The sequence below is a fragment of the Gossypium hirsutum genome, chromosome A08 (assembly GCF_007990345.1).
Source record: "Gossypium hirsutum isolate 1008001.06 chromosome A08, Gossypium_hirsutum_v2.1, whole genome shotgun sequence".
Classification (NCBI taxonomy): Eukaryota; Viridiplantae; Streptophyta; class Magnoliopsida; order Malvales; family Malvaceae; genus Gossypium; species Gossypium hirsutum.
The window spans coordinates 4,765,413-4,784,221 of NC_053431.1; the positions used below are offsets into that span (position 1 = coordinate 4,765,413).

General features: G+C 32.9%; 2 protein-coding genes across 2 annotated transcripts; both read right to left on the bottom strand.

Moving 5' to 3' along the window:
• Window positions 1–8,267: 8,267 nt before the first annotated feature.
• On the bottom strand, window positions 8,268–10,750 carry LOC107916839 (L-cysteine desulfhydrase). The gene is given in 4 exon segments (XM_016846208.2): window positions 8,268–8,603; window positions 9,249–9,617; window positions 9,620–10,048; window positions 10,051–10,750. Coding segments are annotated over 3 exon segments (1,332 nt in total). The 5' UTR covers window positions 10,589–10,750; the 3' UTR covers window positions 8,268–8,603; window positions 9,249–9,252.
• A 1,907-nt stretch (window positions 10,751–12,657) lies between these two features.
• On the bottom strand, window positions 12,658–17,756 carry LOC107916844 (squamosa promoter-binding-like protein 1). Its single transcript, NM_001327133.1, is given in 10 exon segments — window positions 12,658–13,136; window positions 13,301–13,927; window positions 14,601–14,751; window positions 14,911–15,052; window positions 15,170–15,287; window positions 15,385–15,492; window positions 15,575–15,649; window positions 15,895–16,391; window positions 16,797–16,978; window positions 17,130–17,756. Coding segments are annotated over 10 exon segments (2,949 nt in total). The 5' UTR covers window positions 17,726–17,756; the 3' UTR covers window positions 12,658–12,683.
• Window positions 17,757–18,809: the final 1,053 nt, after the last annotated feature.

Genomic DNA, 18,809 nt, shown 5'->3' on the forward strand with positions numbered 1-18,809 from the left:
GGATAAACAAGAATAGTAATTTGAGTTTTTACATTAAAAAAATGTACAGTAATAAACTTGAAAATTTATAGACTAAAATGGAAATTCAAAAACCCTTTGAAATTAGACTAACATGGGTTTACTAAATACGGGTGTTACTATCTGCGTGGTATATTATTATACATATATTCATATTATATGTATTTGCTTAATATGGTAACTTATATACATATATTCACAAGCAGCTGGAAGAAAAACTAGAAGAAAATAGGGATGGGTTCCTTACTTTATACTTCAAATTGCATTTTGATCCTTTTATTGAAGAAAAAACATTTAATTCACTTAATTTTAGCGAAAGACTTATTTGATCTAATATATAGGGATCAGTTTGTTAATTTGTTTCCAAAATGTAATCCTAGATATAATATAGGGACTGCTAGTAATTTTACCTTTTTTCAATACAATTACATGATTTTGAACCAATAAAATGTAATTCAAAATGTAATTGTTTTTAAACCAAAAACAATCTAATTAACTGCTATAATGAAATCGATTTCTGGTTGGATTACATGATTTTGATTTTTTTTAAGACAACACATGGTTTTGATGCTTACATCTAGCAGGCTAGTATCAAATTACCAAGAAAATGAATACTCCCTAGTCCCTAGACTAGTCCTTGAAACATATGCAAATGAAATTACACTAAGATAACTGACATATTAGTGTGTGATGATTTTAGGATTTGATAACCCTCCCAATAATAATGATTTTAGAATTTGATAACCCTTTCTAAGGTGGAAAAAAGTAAGAAAAAAAAGAACAGAAAAGATTAGACAACAAGAAACATACAAATTCAGTGACAAGAACATCTGTTGTGTACTCCCCAATAACATCACCCTGATAACCATCTTTCCAAAGCTCCATATTTTCCTGAAAAAACGTATGTTAAAATTATAATCAGATGCATGCATAAACTATCATGTGCAATTATCAATTATTCACTTTAAAAGGGGAATAAACAAAGCATTCCATATAAAGAATTTGTGGAGATGAAAAAAAATAATACGAGGAATAATAAATGAAAATGATTATAGCCCAAGTCAACGAATAGAAAATGACAAACTAGTAAACAGAATTTGGTTTGGTCAAGCTACTTTTAAAAACAAAATAGAATCAAACTATGAAGATGAAATACAACAGCCAACAAAGATTACATTTTCTCAACCAACATATTAAGTAGTTCGATTCAGCCAATTTAAGAATTTTAAACAGGTGACACGATATGGATGTCTACTTCAAACCATATTCAAATATTATTGGAAAAATAAATTTTCTGCTTGCTCGATTGTTATTTTCAAAATAAATCAGCAACAACAGCAAAGCAAGAGATAAGGCAAGGCAAATCAAGCAGTCAAAGCCCAAAAGTGAAATTTCTCATGAAAGCTACTAGAATACCAAGTCTAATCAACAAGTGTAATTAACACAACTTCAGCTCTCATGTCATTTATCCTGCATATAATTTAAATACATGTCAACACTCATAATAAATAATGTGGCATCAATGAAATGATTAAAACATGAATTAGTAATATATTAAATATATGTAAACAATGTAGCATCAATGGGCAAACAGTAACTGTTGTATATGAACAACATGAACACAATACCTATAGTATAGGACTCGAAATTCCAGCTGCAGCGGTGTAGAGAAGAGGCAGACGTAGACTCAGTTAGGGAAAATGAGAGAAGAAATTAGGTAAATGGGGGAATGAGATCGAGTTTAAGTTGGGGAACACGAAGACCAGTTAGGGTGCAAAATCAAAATTTTTGATTTGGGGTTATGGGATAAATACTGGTAGCTGAGCAAATCAAAACGACTTCGGGGAAAATGATTTCAGTATATCTCTTTGAGGGAAATTATAGGGGATTTCTGAAATTAGGGTTTGGGAGTAATGGAAAATTTTAGGGATTTCTGAAACAGATGAAGAAGGAAGTAATCGGGGTAAACTGAACTAGGGAAAGTAAAGGGCAAATGGGGTTCAAAAAAACGACGACGTATTCAATCTGGTGAAAAATATTTGTGGCGTTTTTAAAAAGTGCCACTAATTAGAAAGGCTATAAAACGACACAGTTTCTGCAATCTATTAATAGATTTTTGTGGCGTTTCTAGCGAAAACGCCGGTATTTCACATCTTTTATGGCGTTTATAAAAGCGTCACTAATAAAAGGCTATAAAACGATGACGTTTTGAAATCTCTTTAGATGTTTTGTGGCGTTTTTCCAAGAAGCGCCACTAATAACTTGGTAATAACGACGCCGTTTTGCATTCTACAAATAGATGTTTGTGGCGTTTTCTAGTAAAAACGCCGGTAAATCACATCTGTTGCGGCGTTTATAGAAGCGCCACTAATAAGAAGGATGTAAACATTCAAAACGACATAGTTTAAAGTATTAATACATGTTTGCGGCGTTTTTTTCTAAAACGCCACTAAGTATGCAATATAAATCCTTTTTTTCTCTTTTATTTTTATTATTATTATTATTATTATTATTTACTATTTAATACATGGTTAAATTTTAATTTGGTCTCTCTAATATATTTAAATTTCAAATTTATTTGCATATACTTTAATTTTTAATATCATTTAGTCTATATATTTTTATAATATATAGAATTAATTTAAACAGTTAATATTATTAACTTTTTTATTAAAACGTTACATGGTAATATAAAATTTGAAAATTTAGAGAATAGAGATTGCAATGTGGTTTCCATTTTTTATATGTTTATGTTGTTCTTTCACATTAATATATATATCAATGTATATCCATATGAAATTTATTCTTACAGGTTTAGGATTTAGTATTTAAGTAGTATTTAAGGGTTTATTGTCTATAGTTTAAGGTTTTATGGTTTTGGATTTAGGGTTTATGATTTAAAATTTAGGGTTTATAGTTTTAAGACGTTTTATAATTTAAGGTCTAGTGATTTAGCTCATATTGAATGTATATATTAAATATTAACCGTATATATTTATTTATTTATTATTTTTTCTCACATGAAAATAGATTTATAAGATACTAATAATAATATACTTGTTGTTGATAGACAATACTCTATGATTCAGTTGTAAGTTCGAATTTTAGAGAAAATATTATTAGAAGAAACAGTCATGAACCCCAAATATGATATACTTAATATCAAAAAATAGTCTATGATTCAGCTTCAGATTCTTCTTCCTTTTTTTCATCTACTGGTGCAGCTTCTTCTAGTTTTGCTTGTTGCTTTCGATCTTCTTCACGCCATGTGAAACACGTATATATTAAAAGCAGTATCACAAACACCACTGTGATACATACCATCACTGTTCCAAATATATTCTTTCCCAACTTATCTTTAAAATCTGTATTTTCAAATAAAACAATTATATTAAAAAATTATAATACGAGTTCGAATCTCAATATATCCTGTTAAGGAACAAATTTTTGCATGCATGCATGAACGAGACAATAAAATAATTATAAATATACATACATATATATATAATGTTGAAGAAAAAAATACCCATTCTTGGTAGCTAGCTCGAAATCTCAATAAAAGCCAATTTGGTTGAAAAATTCTTCTTCTTCCAATGTTAACTCCAAGCTTTAGTGTTTGCTATTAGGTCTCTGTTTATAGTAGTTTTATGCTTAAGTTAGGCTAATTAGGGTTATTTAAATATTTTTTTAATTTCAATAAATGAGGATATGCTTTTAGATTTGACCAAATTTCTTGAAAATAAATTAGATTTCTGTAAATAAATTAACTCATTAATTGCATATCGCTAGACCAAGTTCTGAAAAAGGAATATTGAAATTGGAGTGATAATCAAGGCAAAAGATATTATTTTACCTTCACGCTTCGTGTTTAGGTTAATTATTTATTTGTTGATTAAATTATAGTATAAAAATTTAAATATTACGATTTGTTCAAAGTTTTTGTACTCTTCGTATATTTGAAATTTAATCTTTATACTTTTATTTTCAGGAAATTAGCCTCTCTACTTTTGAATTTGTTAGCACTGTTAGAATTCTTTTGTGTTGTGTGGCGTTTTGAAAAAAAAATAAACTTGGTGTCCATGTAACAAAAATATAGCATTGTAACATGACTGAATTTAATAAAGAATTTTAACGGTGCTAACAATTCTTAAAAATTCGCATCATTATTTTAATTATAATAAAGTATTTAGACTAACTAATGGCATTATAAAAGTTGAGGTATCAAATTATGTCAAAAATTAAAGTATATAGATTAAAATTGAAATTTGAATGAAATATAAGGATCAAATTGAAATTTAACTAGTCTTATAATCTAACAAGTAGAGGGATTGAAATTAAAATTTACCCATAATATTATGATGTCAAAAAAGAAAAGGAGTGTCTATTGAAATTAAACTATGCTCGACTTGAATTTTTATTTTTATTTTAAGGAATTTAGTTTTTTTAATTTAAAAATACAAATTTAATTATTAACACAACTATAATTATTTTATTAAATTTAAGTTCATTACAATATTTTTTTTGTTACATGATTAGTAAGTATATTTTTTTATTTTAAAATATCATATCACCGAAATTAATAAAAAAATGTAATCAAAATTAATAATTAATGAACCCGGATTTTAAAATCTAAAAAAATAAATTTCTAAAAATAAAAATATTACAATTTGACTAGCAATAATTATAATATACAAAGAATCGGTATATAATTTTTTTCCTTTTCTTGTGAGGTTGGTTTAATAATGTTTATTAAAAGAGAATCTTCACTTGTATCTAATTTACTTTAAATAAAGTTTAATATAATATTTGGTACTTAAATTTAACATTTTTTTTAATTTAGTATCTAAATTTGACCCAAACTTGACAATCACTTTAAATACTTCTATTTTTTCAAAATATTTTGTGTCAACTCATAGTTAAATTATTTAATATAATATTTTCATTGGCATGCTCTCAAGGATTCATAGTAGAGTATTATAATACTTTGAAAACCCTAATTATTATTTCTTTTATTTTTCGTATTAATTTCTCCTTATTTATATTTTTAATTTTTAACTGAGTGGATACACATATAATGGGAGAAATTAGTTGGCCTATTGTAGGAGTAGGTTTCACAGTGTTCCTTGTGATTGTGCTTTTAATATGTATGTGTCTATCATGGCGTGAAGGAAACCAAAACCAAGCATCAGCACCGCCACCACAACGGGAACCATCGGCAGAAACGTCACAACCCGAACCACTGGTAGCAACGCCACAACCCGAACCCGTGGCTGAAACACCACAAGCTGATGTTGAAGTTGAAGCTGCAGCTGCAACAGATGTTGAAACGTATGTTCCAACAAACGCCGCAACACATGCGGATATTGAAACCGGACCTGTGACAGATGTCGAAACATATGCTCCGACATATCATCCAATTTATGCTCCGACATATCCTCCAATTTATGCTCCGACGTACGCTACAAGAGATTATGAACCACGTGTTACATCATATACATTCGCAGATTTTGCACGACTTGTGAGTTATTCGATGCATGGTTTTTAGTATTATCAGTTGCATTTTTAAGTTTTGTCTCATGATTTTCCATCTAATTAATAAAATAATGTGGTGATTCTTGCGAAGTTTTCTTTTTTCTTTTTGAATAATAAACAAAATTACAATTTTCACAATTTTTTAAGCCGATGAATGAAATTTTAATTTTTAATAGTCTATATCTTTATAACTTTTAAGGGATTAAATTGAACTTTTATAATTTTAAGAGGTCAAAGTATAATTTTACTTTTACTAATTTAAAATTTTAAAATATTTTAAAGGGTCTAAATAACAATTTTCAATTTTAAACGAGGCCAAGGCCCCTACCAGCCCTCTCTAGATTCACCTCTAATCATGTGTTGTACGAACATATATTTTGCAAATTCTTCGATCAATAGAAAACAAGATTGTCCACTGTTTAGGGAAACTTTTTTTAGAAATGATCAAAATTAAATTATAAATTTTTGAGATGTGAAATATAAATTTTATTATATATTAATTTATAATTTTATAATTTTTGAAAGGGCTAAATAGATTTTTTTTTTGGTACAAAATAAAAAGTAGATAATGACATAAAGTTTAAAATGAGTAAACTTTTGTGATTCAATTATATAGACATTGAATATTGTATTTTAAATGAAATAATAAAACAATTGTAAATTACATTAATTTTTTTTTATTAATTATACCCCGGTCCTTGTACTCTTCGAATGCTTAAAATTTAGTTTTTTTTTTATTTTCCTGATTTTAAAATTAAAGTCCAAGTTAACCTATATAACTTCGGTTATATTTGAATATTTAAAGATTTAATTTAAAAAATAGAGTGCAATTTATAACATATATTCGAATTTAGTCCCAAAGCCTTATTGCTCGGATAATAGTTTACTATCATCAAGCACATCATTTTTGCCTAATTCTGCTTCAATGAAAGTATTGAATCTAGGGAACAATTACTTAACTTGCCACATAAAAGGTAAACGCATCAACCATGGGGGCTGAACCACCTGCATCATCGTTGGTGGAACATGAAGGTTCTGCATTACCCATTATTTGGCAAGTTGAAATAATGGGGTATCAATCCATAATGATGCTAGGATCGAATTTGGGTTACATTGTTTTCACAATCGAAAGAGATCTGCAAAATAATTTTACAAATTAGCTCTACATCCAACATCTTACTTAGGCGAATTTCTAACAAGTATTTCATAAGTTTAATCTTCGTAATCTAGCATTCGAGTTAAAAACCTATTTTCTCTTTTCGTAATTTTTCATAGTAGCATTGGAACTTCCAACTGAATTCGATGGGAAGATTCAGCTTCAGCAGTTTCCTTGAAAGCAATTTAAAGAAATAAATCAGTGGGGTGTGTCGTGATTTAGCAGATAGCTACATTTACTTGGTCCTGGTATTTTGTTTTTGCAGTATATGACAAAAGAAAGTGTAAAAGGACACTTTGCTGTTTATAAGTTACCCAGTGGTGAGCCAATGGGGCTTTACTCAGCGTATGAAAACTCACCAACCCCTTATTCTTTTCAGCCTCAACACCAAACACCAGAAACCGCTGCACCAGCACCATATGCATCAATGTTCCACCCCCATTTAGTTCCTCATCGTTCTTATCATCTAAGTCATAGGCCCGGTAGGTTCGATACTGGTGTAAACCCATCAACATTACCAAGTTTTAAGATCGGAAACCACAAAACAAAGATGTGGTAAAAGAGACTGGTACACTCTTAATTTATATCAGCTCCATACTCTATCATAGTTCATAAGTCTTCAATTTTAGCTGTCCACATATTTGTCCTAATTTCATTTTGAAATACTGTTCTTTTAAATTACTCACTGCTAAGATCTCCATATTTTGCTTTAAGTTTTCTGCACAAGCCTAAAGGACTGTCGACCTAGTGGCAAGATTCCTGAAAAATGACTGATTGATGTAAAGATAGCAAGTGGTACACAACATATAAATGTTCAAGGCTGGCTGTGCATTGTCCGAATTTGACAACTGGTACCACTAGAATGATGACCTGGTGATGGCCAAACCGTGACTATGCAAAATTCGTGAGGGACAAAGTTACAGAGTTTGGAAAGCTTTTAAGTGCCGAGAGCGACTAGAGTAAGATGGATATCTATATATTTATAAATATACTGTCTGTATAGAGTAAAGATTTATGGAGTAAAAGTAACATAAAGGCCTTTATATTGTCAAATTGTATTTTATCCCTTTCTGCTCAAAAAATGAGCAAATTAATACTTGTACATTAGATCAAATAGTAAACTGATCTTCCTAATAAAAATTTCATCCATTTCTACTATTAAAAATTGGTCATTGTATGTCAAAATGAGGCACACGTGGCATACCCCTTGTATCTGTTTGGTTAATCTATAAGCAACGCCAATTTTTAATGGTAGAAATGAATGAAATTTTTAATAGTAAGGACTAGTTTACTATTTGATCTAACGTACAGGGACTAATTTGTCCATTTTTTTAGTAAAAAAAACAAAATACAATCTAACTCTTAGTATAAGAGCCTCAATGGTACTTACACTGACTTCTTGTGCATCTTAGCTAATATTTCTGCTACTACTAATGTAGAAGTAAGAAATCCATCTTATTCTTCTGTATTTTCAGCAATAAAATTGTGTTTTAAATTATTTACTCCGTTCTTAATTGAGAACATCCCATAGGATTTTGGCAATGTTTTGGGGGATAACAGGTGAAAAACTGATCAAGCCTTGATAAATTCTAGACAAGTTCGCCTTAAGAAATTTACTTCAGCTAAGGATACACTGATTACTACAACCACATACAAATTCAAACACTTATGAAAGCAGGTTAACTGTTAAAAAAATGCTGACATGTTGGCCTACATTGGTCAATGGTTCTTACTGATGGTTTTTGCAGTTCCGAAAAGCACATGTAACCCATTTCTTGTTTGCCGCTCTTTCCCCATTTTTTGGTTCTCTAAAAACTATGAGAAGCCGCATGCATCTGAGAGCTGTCAAAACACAGATGCTATTCCATTGAAGGCTGCTCCAATCTTTGATGACTATCTGCCAAGTGAAAATACAAGAAAATTAAGGTATGAAATGATCTTCTGGATTAGAATAAACATAATTGATCAAAAACTAGTTTTTAAGGTGCTATTGCATCTGAAGCAAAATCTATAGATCAGGAATTGTTCCTATCAACTGTCTCAGTTCCCTTTTATTCCTCTCCTTTTCACCTCCCATCAATATTGGTTCCCAGAACTCCTAAGTGTTGGTACTGGCAGTACAATAACTAAGCTTTCACAAATGGCACCACTATATGTATTATCAGTTACTACTATTAATCTAACTCCATTCTTTTGTTAGTATGACAATATGAACAAAATATCTTACAGAGAAACGATTCTAATTCATTCTATAAGCTCCACCATGATGAAATTATAAACTAGAATCACAATAATTTCAGAAACAAACGATCCGCATCATGGCATTGAAGAATAATAATATTGTTTCTTTCCCTAGTAATAGAGTTAGAGCATAGGACTATAGCATAGGACTATCTTTCTACAGGAACACAATAAATCAATAGCAGTTGGGTCTTTAAGTTTCAACATTATATATGTTCAAATTAGTAAGTGGTAATGACAACCAGCTTAAGCAAACAAAAAAAAAAAAAAAAGATACAAGCAACAAAGTTAGAAACCTTACCTCTTTATTCTATACAAAGCATTTTGCAAGTTTTCCCATCCTCAACTATTTGATTAATAGCATCCCGCAATTTCTCATAATCGTCTAATGTATTATAAACCTGATGAGAGATTCTCACATATCCTGTAATACACCCATCATTAGCCCTAACTCCATCCTCCCCATCTTTTGGAACTTCAACCTCATGACAATCCCGTAAATACGACCTCAACCTCGAAGCATCCTCTTCACTATTAAGACACAACCTTGAAGGCAAACCGACCATAATCATCACCGTACACATCTCCGGGGGCGACCCTAAATTTGTCCCCCAAGATTCTGCCAACATCTTCCCCATCTTCACCACCTGTTCATGGTTCCTCTCCATTATCCCTCAATCCCACCTTCAAACCGGTTCACAAACTCTAAAACCGCAGGAATCACGAGCTGAGAACTGTAATCCCTAGTCCCTATCCATGAACTCTCTATCGGCAATCCGTTCCCATATTCATGTGAAACAACAGGGTGATGCACATCAGATGATGCATTCGATTTCTTACAATGTAAAAACGCTACAGAAGGCGGGCAAAAAAACCATTTATGTAAATTGCTAACATAAAAATCAGCTCCAATTTCTTTAACATCTACTTTCAAGCTCCCTATCGCGTGTGCCGCGTCTACAAAAACCTGATCTATTCCTTCCTCTCTACAAACCCTAACTAATTCTTTTACCGGAATAACAACGGATGGCATTGACGTAATATGATCAATAATCGCTAACCTTATCTTCCTACCGTTTGATTTTCCTTCCGTGATTGATTTTTGAACTCGGAAATGATTTCTTCCTCTGAATTTACCGGGAACGGTAGCCGTACCTCGACGACGGAGCCACCAGCACGTGTTACGTAGGCCTGGATTGATTTCTTAACGGCTTGATACGCACAGTGCAACATCAAAACAGTGTCGCTTTTCTTGAACTTCCCTTCGGCGAAACTATGACCAATCTGTTGGAGGACGATGGCGGCGGCGGTTGTCGCGTTATCAACAAGGGAGACCTCGTCGACGTGGTCGGCGTTGATGAGGTCCTTTATGATCATCCGCGACGCCGTTATTCCATTACGGAGGGTATTAAAGTAAAAGGCATCAGGTTGTCGGAGGAACTGGAGCTGCCACCGGCGTTGGGCAGCAAGAACCGAACCGGGGCAGCTACCGAAACTCCCGTTATTGATACGAGCGACACGTGGTTGGTGGTGAGAGAACTCGTCTCGGATTTCGGATTCCGGTATGTAATTGGAAGAAAACTTGGGTTTTTTGGAGCTGCGGTGAGGCGACTCACTGTTTCGAGGGTCTTCGTGCTCCATGGGGGAAGCGAAATGGTGAAGAAAGTGAGTGTGAAATTAGGGTTACGTCCAGAGAATCACAATCGGCATGATTTTCAGTAGACTAGCAATTTTTGCATTTGTATGGGAAAATTCCAAGGCCTGGAGTTCTGCCCGCTGTGAGCTAAGGCAATAAAAGTTTACACGAAAGATTTCATTTAAATTATTAGAAAGTTTTATTAAAAAATTTTAAATAATTCTGCTAATAAGCTTAAAAGTGATAATTTAATAAATGGTAATACATTAGTGAGTAAAAATATATGTATTTTAAGTATAGGTCGATTTGATGGTCAATATCGAAAATTGAAAATTTATTATTTCATGCAAAAAAAACTTAAAATATAGAAGAGAATTAGAGCTTCTCACCCTGCAAGAAATGCAAACAAAAAAGGCCATACAACAAATTATTTTAACAATTTAGTGACTTAAATGAATATCTTTTAATAGTTTAATGATCATTTTATAACTTTTTAAAGTTGAGTGACCAAAATATAAACTTATTAATGATTTAGTGACCTTGAGTGTAATTTACCTATAAAATTATTAAAGTTTTATATAATATTAAATATTTTAACAAAATTGCTGAATCTTTACCAATTTTAAATTTCTTATCAAAATATTTAATTTCTAAAAAAAGACTAATGCTCTTAAATAAATTACTGAATCTTTTAAATAATTATTAAATTTCATAAAAAAATTAATGAATTTCTTTTTTTATACCGTACTGAATTTTTTAAACATTATTAAATCTCTTACAATATTAATGAATAACTTACAATATTTCGGAAAAATTAAATTGGAAATTTTTGCTTTAGACCCCCCAAAATTCATAAAATTATAGTTTGACTTTCCAAAATGTTAAAAGTTCCATTTATTCATTTTGAAAATCATAAAGATACCAACCAATACATGGGTAAAATTACATTTTAATTCTCCTTAAAAATATAATTTAATCTCAGCCCCTAAAAGATTTCTAATTTTCGCCCCTAATTTTTTACAATTTAAATGACTGAAACTCTTACCCGAAATCGTCTAATAAATTATAAATCTATTACTATTTTTGAATTTCTTACAAAAAATTTTAAATTTCTTACAAATTTACTTAAAAAGAGTACTACATCTTACTGAATTTCTTATAAATTTACTAAACCTCTTGCAAAATTACTAAAAATCTTACAAATTTATAGCGTTTAACTGATTTTTTACAACTTTATAAATTATTAAATATCTTCTGAAATTACTAAATTATATTTTTAATGTTGGACTAATTTCTTACAACTTTGTAAACTATGGAATCACTTATGAAATTGTTAAATTATATTTGTAATGATTTCAATAAATTATTTAATTTCTTACAATTTTGGAAAAAAAAATTTACAAAATTACTAAATTTGTTACAAAATTGTAATACTTTTATCAAATTACTCCATTACTTACAACATAAATTACTGAAATTCTTATAAAATTGCTAAAGGCCATTTGAATGGGTGTTTACCTCCAATTTTTTTTATACTAATCGTAAATAAATACACTATCCATCCAAAAAAACCCTAAATCTCATACAAATTTCTTACTGAAGTTATTACAAATTTACGGAATTTCTTATAATATTGTAAAGTTATCAGTAAATTACAAAAAAAATTCTTTACAATGCAAATTATAGAAATTCTTACATTAAATCTCATACAATATTGTTGGCTCTTATAATATTACTGAATTTCTTACTTGGAATCCATGAAAAGCTCAATTTAAATAGCCCATTCTAAACTTTTCCAGAAACACGTATTTTCATTGTACTAATAAGATAAAACCAGGGCTACAAGGCTATCAAACATCAAAGTCAGACCCCAAAAAGAGGTCTATGCATGCGTGTGTTATTATGTTAATATCCTAATAACATTACATTGATTGATAACAACAAATATAGATATATGTATGTGTTCATATATGTATATGTCATCAATATTACAGCCTCTGCAACTCAGTCCAAACCCTGGAACTTTACAGTTTATTATAAACCGATTACAAATACAAACCGCCTAGTAAATGTTACATATTTAGGGAGACTAACCGGACTTCAGCTTGCACCATAGTCCAACAGTTCCCATCTGAAGGGACGGAACACGTACACAACTTCCGGACAGCTCTTAAATAATAGAGCAACACAGACGCAGACTGCAGCAATTGCTACCATCGACAGCATTGCAGGCCTGTAACTCAATGACATATTGGTCACCATCCCATAGCTATAAGGAAGCTTCTGGTCACAAAGCTTGCAATGTCGCTTCACGGGTCTCAATTCGAGCTGGCTTATCTCAAAGCTGGTGGTTGTCTCATTGTTTTGCTTCTGGTTTGTGCTGGAGACAGAGGGAGTGGCGGGAATGTCAACCACCACATGCCCAGAAGGTGATCTCTTGTTAATTTTCCTTTGTACCAAGTGGATGTACGAGTAGTGGCCACGTAAGCGAGCATAATCTTCAGGTGTAGAGCCAGTGCTGTCCTGAGCACTATTCCAAGCATCAATGCCAACCTGAACAGAAAATAAGCACAATACTTAAGAAGTCAATAGACCATGGCTGACAGAATCCAGACTGAAGGAGATACAGAAGATCACCGAAATTCATGTTAGCAAATCAAAACAAGAATTCCTGCATTTCATTTCCAGGAATGCTCAGATATAAATTAAGAACATACCTTTCCAGGATCATCAGTTAATGCATCCAACACATCCTCGGAACCATCTTTACCAGCTGCAATGTGAAGAGGAGTCAAACCTCCAGGGCCTAGTACATCAGGTCTAAACAAGAAGGTTTTATCAACACCAGCAGCGACTGTCCTGTTCTCAAATCCTAATTTATCTGAAGCGTTCTCCAGAATAAATCTTAAAAGGAGCTCCACTAGAGGTCTACAATTTTTCCTAACAGCTCTGTGAAGAAGACTCATCTCTGTTAATGCAAGGTCGATAGAGTGGTGCTCCCCAGAGCCCACTGTTCCATCAAGAAGAATATTTAGAAGTTTCTTCACTACAGCACACCACTCATGGTCCATAGAGAACTCCATAAGCCACTTGAACCGCCTTAGAGAAAAGGATTCTGAGCTAGGATCCAACTGGCCCAATCTAGACTTCAATTGACTTCTATGAAGAAGCCAACCAACTTCATGAATGAAGTCCATGGCTACATTTTTGGCTTCCATTCTGCCAACATCGGCATCAGTGTCGGTAATCTCCAGTAAACTCTCAAGCATTCGGATCTCTGAACAAACATCATCCTCAGCAACAATGAAAGGGAAGAAACTGCTGCTAAAGCAAGGGTCTTCAATCTAGAGAAGATCAAGGAAATGTCAATTTCCGCAAAAGGAAAGACAAACTAGAATAAATTATATATATGCACCTTTTATAACAAGCATGTAGGGTAAAAAAAAAAAGAGAAAATAGCAAAGACAGATATAGCAGTAGACTCTACTTATTTTGCACTACAATAATGGCGCATAGTGACTGAAGAACATAGTGCAACTGGAAAACCAGAAAGTGTCGTGCTTCTATACCTCTCTCTACATTCTCACCAAATATAGAATAATACCAAAGCCAGACACAAATTAATAAAAGTTGTCCAAGCAGTCAACAAGCAGCCAAGCATGTTCTATAATCCAGCAAAAATACATCCAAGAACTTAAAAGTTCAGACTATGTCTCAAATCTCATCATCCTAGGACTTCCCTCTTTCCTCCCTTTACCCCCTCACACACTCCCATGTTTCACCTTAAATAAGATGAAATTTCTTGCGAATAATTACGATAGTCCACCCAAAAGTAGTAGAGTTAGCAGTAGCACTAACCAGGATGTATTTGCACTACACCTGTTATCTACAAGCTACATTGTAACCTCAAACTCAACTAAAAGGAATCTTACTAGAATTCACATATAATCATTTCAAAGATAACAGCAGCAAGGATGAGAGCAATAGGATTGATTAAACTAGTAGAAGAAAGACCACCTCAATGAATCCTCTCCCAGTCACAGTAGGGATAGAGCAAGAGAAGTTAATGCACTGTAACTCATCTTGCTCCTTGAAATCATCATTGTCATCTATCAACTCATGAGAATCATTTTGCACCAGATACTTCCCTTCTACTGAACAGAGCAACCTGGGATAGGAATCCAAGAATATCAAAGGCTCTAGAGCAACCATAAAAATTCAATACAAAGCATGTACTCTCTTGTATACACTCCCGAGGATCAATTCAAGCAATTGAGGGATAAAATGACTCAAGAAATATTGGCTGCAAGAAAAATGTAAAGAATACCTTGTGGCTGGCCGAGACAGATTGATACCTTTAACTGAAAATTGAGCTCTCTCAGTTGCAGATACTGCAATTGGTTTGACATTCACAATTTTACTATAACGGACGCTACCAAGAGGTAAATACGTATCTACCAGAACCTGACCTGCAGCACAAAAATAAATTGGTCAAGTGTTCACACCTCCATGCATAAGTACTCTTGCTTGCCAATTATTTGTTCATATCAATTAAATGAATACTGATAAAGACAAGATAAAGAGACCATTATAAATGAATGCTATCTGATCTTGCACCCTTATACAAATCCATCCAGTCCTCCAGAAAGTGTCATCCGAACAATCCAGAAGTCGACTCAAACTGAAACTCAGATTAGAGCACAGCTGACAAAATAATAGACGATTAAAATTGTGAAGAAATTAATAGCATTTAAATGCATAGGAGATAAAAGAATCTATAATTTCATGCAAACAAGCTTACATCATCCCAAGCAGCCTCAGCTTGACGAAGATAAATTGTGAGAACAATGCAACCAGGCCTAATATAGCTCTCAATGTCGGTGGGACTATGAGATAGCCAATCAAGAATCTGGAAGTTTAAAACATACATAATTATACTTTCGGAAGAAGCGAACCCCATACTACAGTTGCATTTAAAAACTTTTGAGTACCTGTGCTCGCAAGACCAAAGGAAAATCATTTGGTTCTTTCCCAAATAATTTAAACACAATCCTATTTGTACGGCTCTGCAATGTCAAAGTGAAAGTAAATCATCAGAGGTGAAACTTTCATAGAATTTTATAGCACTACATATATTAATCAACAGATGAGATCGATCATCAAAATATCCCTTGGTAATTGCTTGTCATGACAATTTAAACCTCCTCCACAAGTAAAGCCATCTAGCAACTGCACTGACCCCAAAGTAATATTCAAGGAATTTTAATACAAAAATGGTATGCATCATGCATATTATGCAATATAGAGATACCTGAGCACCACCACTGGAACTAGAAGGTGATTGGCCAGATGCTGAATCTGAATTCCTACTGGTCTGGGGTGGACTTGACTGATGAGAGGTCTGTTGAACCCATGAAGGGCAATCAAGAGAGCTAGTCCCTATATTCACAGGTGCAGGTGACCTCTCTATGTCATCTGTGCTATTGTCTGAGTCAATATATATGTCATTCAGATCAAAATCATTCATCTTGACCACTCCAGCAGCACTGCCTTGGACCTTAGCACCCCTAGTATCATGAGAACATACTGCTTTCTGTGGCATCTCCAATGCAGGTCCAGTGATATGCTGCTTGAAAAGCTGATGAGGGCCTTGGCCATTAGAAAACAAAGCTGAAACAGCTTCTATATCTTGAGGTACGGGCAGAAGCCCAGATATGTTTCTTCCTCCTTGTTCATTGGTATGGTTTGCAAGGCTCCTTAGAAGATGAGACAGAACATCCTGGTCCGTGGCCTGGCCAGATGTGTTAGCTGTCATTTAAGAATATCAAGGTCATTCACCCATAAGCAAATACAAAATATTCCATGTGAAATACAATAGCTAGAATTATCCTACAACCAAAGAATCTTAACAGCTCTCTCATGTCTAACTTCTAAATTCACCTAAAATATAGATTTCCAAGAAAGTGCATGGTGAACTATCCTGAGAAAAATAATTGACTAAGTATGAAAAACGAATTGAGATTCCTTTTGCATTGGTTGTTCAAACATTCATAATTGCCCCTTAGGTCCCCAGAAGGGAAAATGATTGTGTAAGTATGAAAATGTATAGCAATTTAGACCCATTTTTCAGAGAAAAAATATAGAACATTATATACTCAACAGACACAAACCCAATAGCATTCAGTTGTAGTGGAAAGTCAACTAGATACTTACAATGCAAATTAGAAAGTATCTTCAGAAGACTTAACAACAGATAACCACTAGTTTGCTCATCATTCAGTGAATTGCCATTGACGACAGCTTCAGGATTTCTTTTCCTCCTCCTTTTATTGTGGCCAGCCAGACGTCTGCGACAGCTTCTCTTACCGTCATCAAACTCTTGAAGGACATGAAACCTACCAAAAACCAAACAACATATCCAACAATATAGATTTTCAGCTTGAAGTACAAAAGGTCACCAATACGTTACTTCTATAAGAATTTCTACAAATTTAGTTAGCCTATCTCTTTCAGTTCTGCAAAGTGGTTCAAACCTTAAATGCTTACCGACTACACTGCTGACAAAATCGCTGCATGACATTTCCGACCAGTGTTTTACTAGCCTTGGAATGCATCTCACAAACCTTATGCCGCCTATGATAATCCTTGGCATCACTCAGATCAGCCCTGCAGTCATCAACCTGACAAACTGCACGATTTCCAGAACCTCCACTCAACTTGGTCTTCTTCCCACTAGTTCCCTCCCAATTTATTGTATCTCTTTGGCTAAGTAGATTACCATGACCATCTTGGCCCCCAAGCTTCAAAGTAAGGCTACCTGCTTCTTCATTCAGACTGTCATCTTTGACCACAGTGACCCTTCTCCTCTTCTCCAATTCCCTTTTCCTTTCAGTTTCCAGATCCACTTCGTCAGAGCATGACGATGAACTATTGGATGAATTGCCAGGAATACTGGACCCCAGCGGGAAAAACTGCCTCCCCATACCATCAGCAGACACCAGATTCATCCGGCTAGCAACAAAAAGGTCACCATCCCATTTCCAATCATTCAAATTCCACTCCAATGTCCTTTTCCCCACAGCCTGCAGATCCTCCGGACTCACACCATACAACTGAGCTTCACTTCCATATCGAGCCTCCATTTATAAAACCCCAAGTAACCAGAAGACTCAAAACCCAGTAATTCAAGCTCAAATAAATCTCAATTTAACAACAATCCACAACTTTAACCATATTCCAGCTACAGATCAGAGCTCCAAAACCCTATACTACTAATTACAACTAATCAGATTCAGCTCTTTCCCAAAAGTTCAATAAACAGTACACCAACACATCCATGATCCCAATTAAGAGTAACCCACATACATAGTCAAAACAAAAAGCCTACTTTTCGGTAAAACCCCAAATTCCAAGCACTTGAGGGTTTTTTTTCGCATCTCACAACAACATATCCAAATAAAAGCTGACAATCAACTCCAATTTTAAAGGAGCACAAAGAATCAGAGGTAAAAAAAAATAGACCTACCGGCTACTAGCTCGGAGTGTAGACAGGCGGGAAGATTAGGGAAAAGAGTTGGCCGGAAAATGAATGGAAATTAGACAAAGTAGCGAAACGTCTCAGTAATGATTATTTATGATAGTAACGTTGTTGCTTTGTTTGTTTGTATTTTTTTTCTTTTTTTTATGAGGAGAAGAAAAAGAAAGGAAGGTAACAGTAGACATTAAACCAAAATGGTGGACACACCACGTGTCATATTTTCTTAATTCTCGTATAATTATTAAATCAAAATTCAAATGATTCCATTTGCACCTCGTTAAACGGGATGACATTTTTTAATTTTATTTTTCTCCTACAATTTTTTTAAAAAATATCGAATAATTTTGAATAAATATTTTTAAAATTTTAAAAAATTATATTCATAATATATTTATATATGTATTTAATTTTTTTAATTGAGTGAGTGAACCAAACATTAATTTAATTAGAAAATAATTAAAATATTTTTATAGAGTAATAAAATGTACAAAAATATATTTTTAATATTAAGTAAATTTAAAAAATAATTACATAAAATACTTGAAAACAAGGAACCATTAATATTAAAGTTCTAATTTTATCATCTCAATCAAAACCAGTGTTCGTTTTTTTATAAATAAATAATTTTCCAATAATTTATATTAATAAAGATGTATTTTATGAAAATATTAACCAAATATTGATGGTAA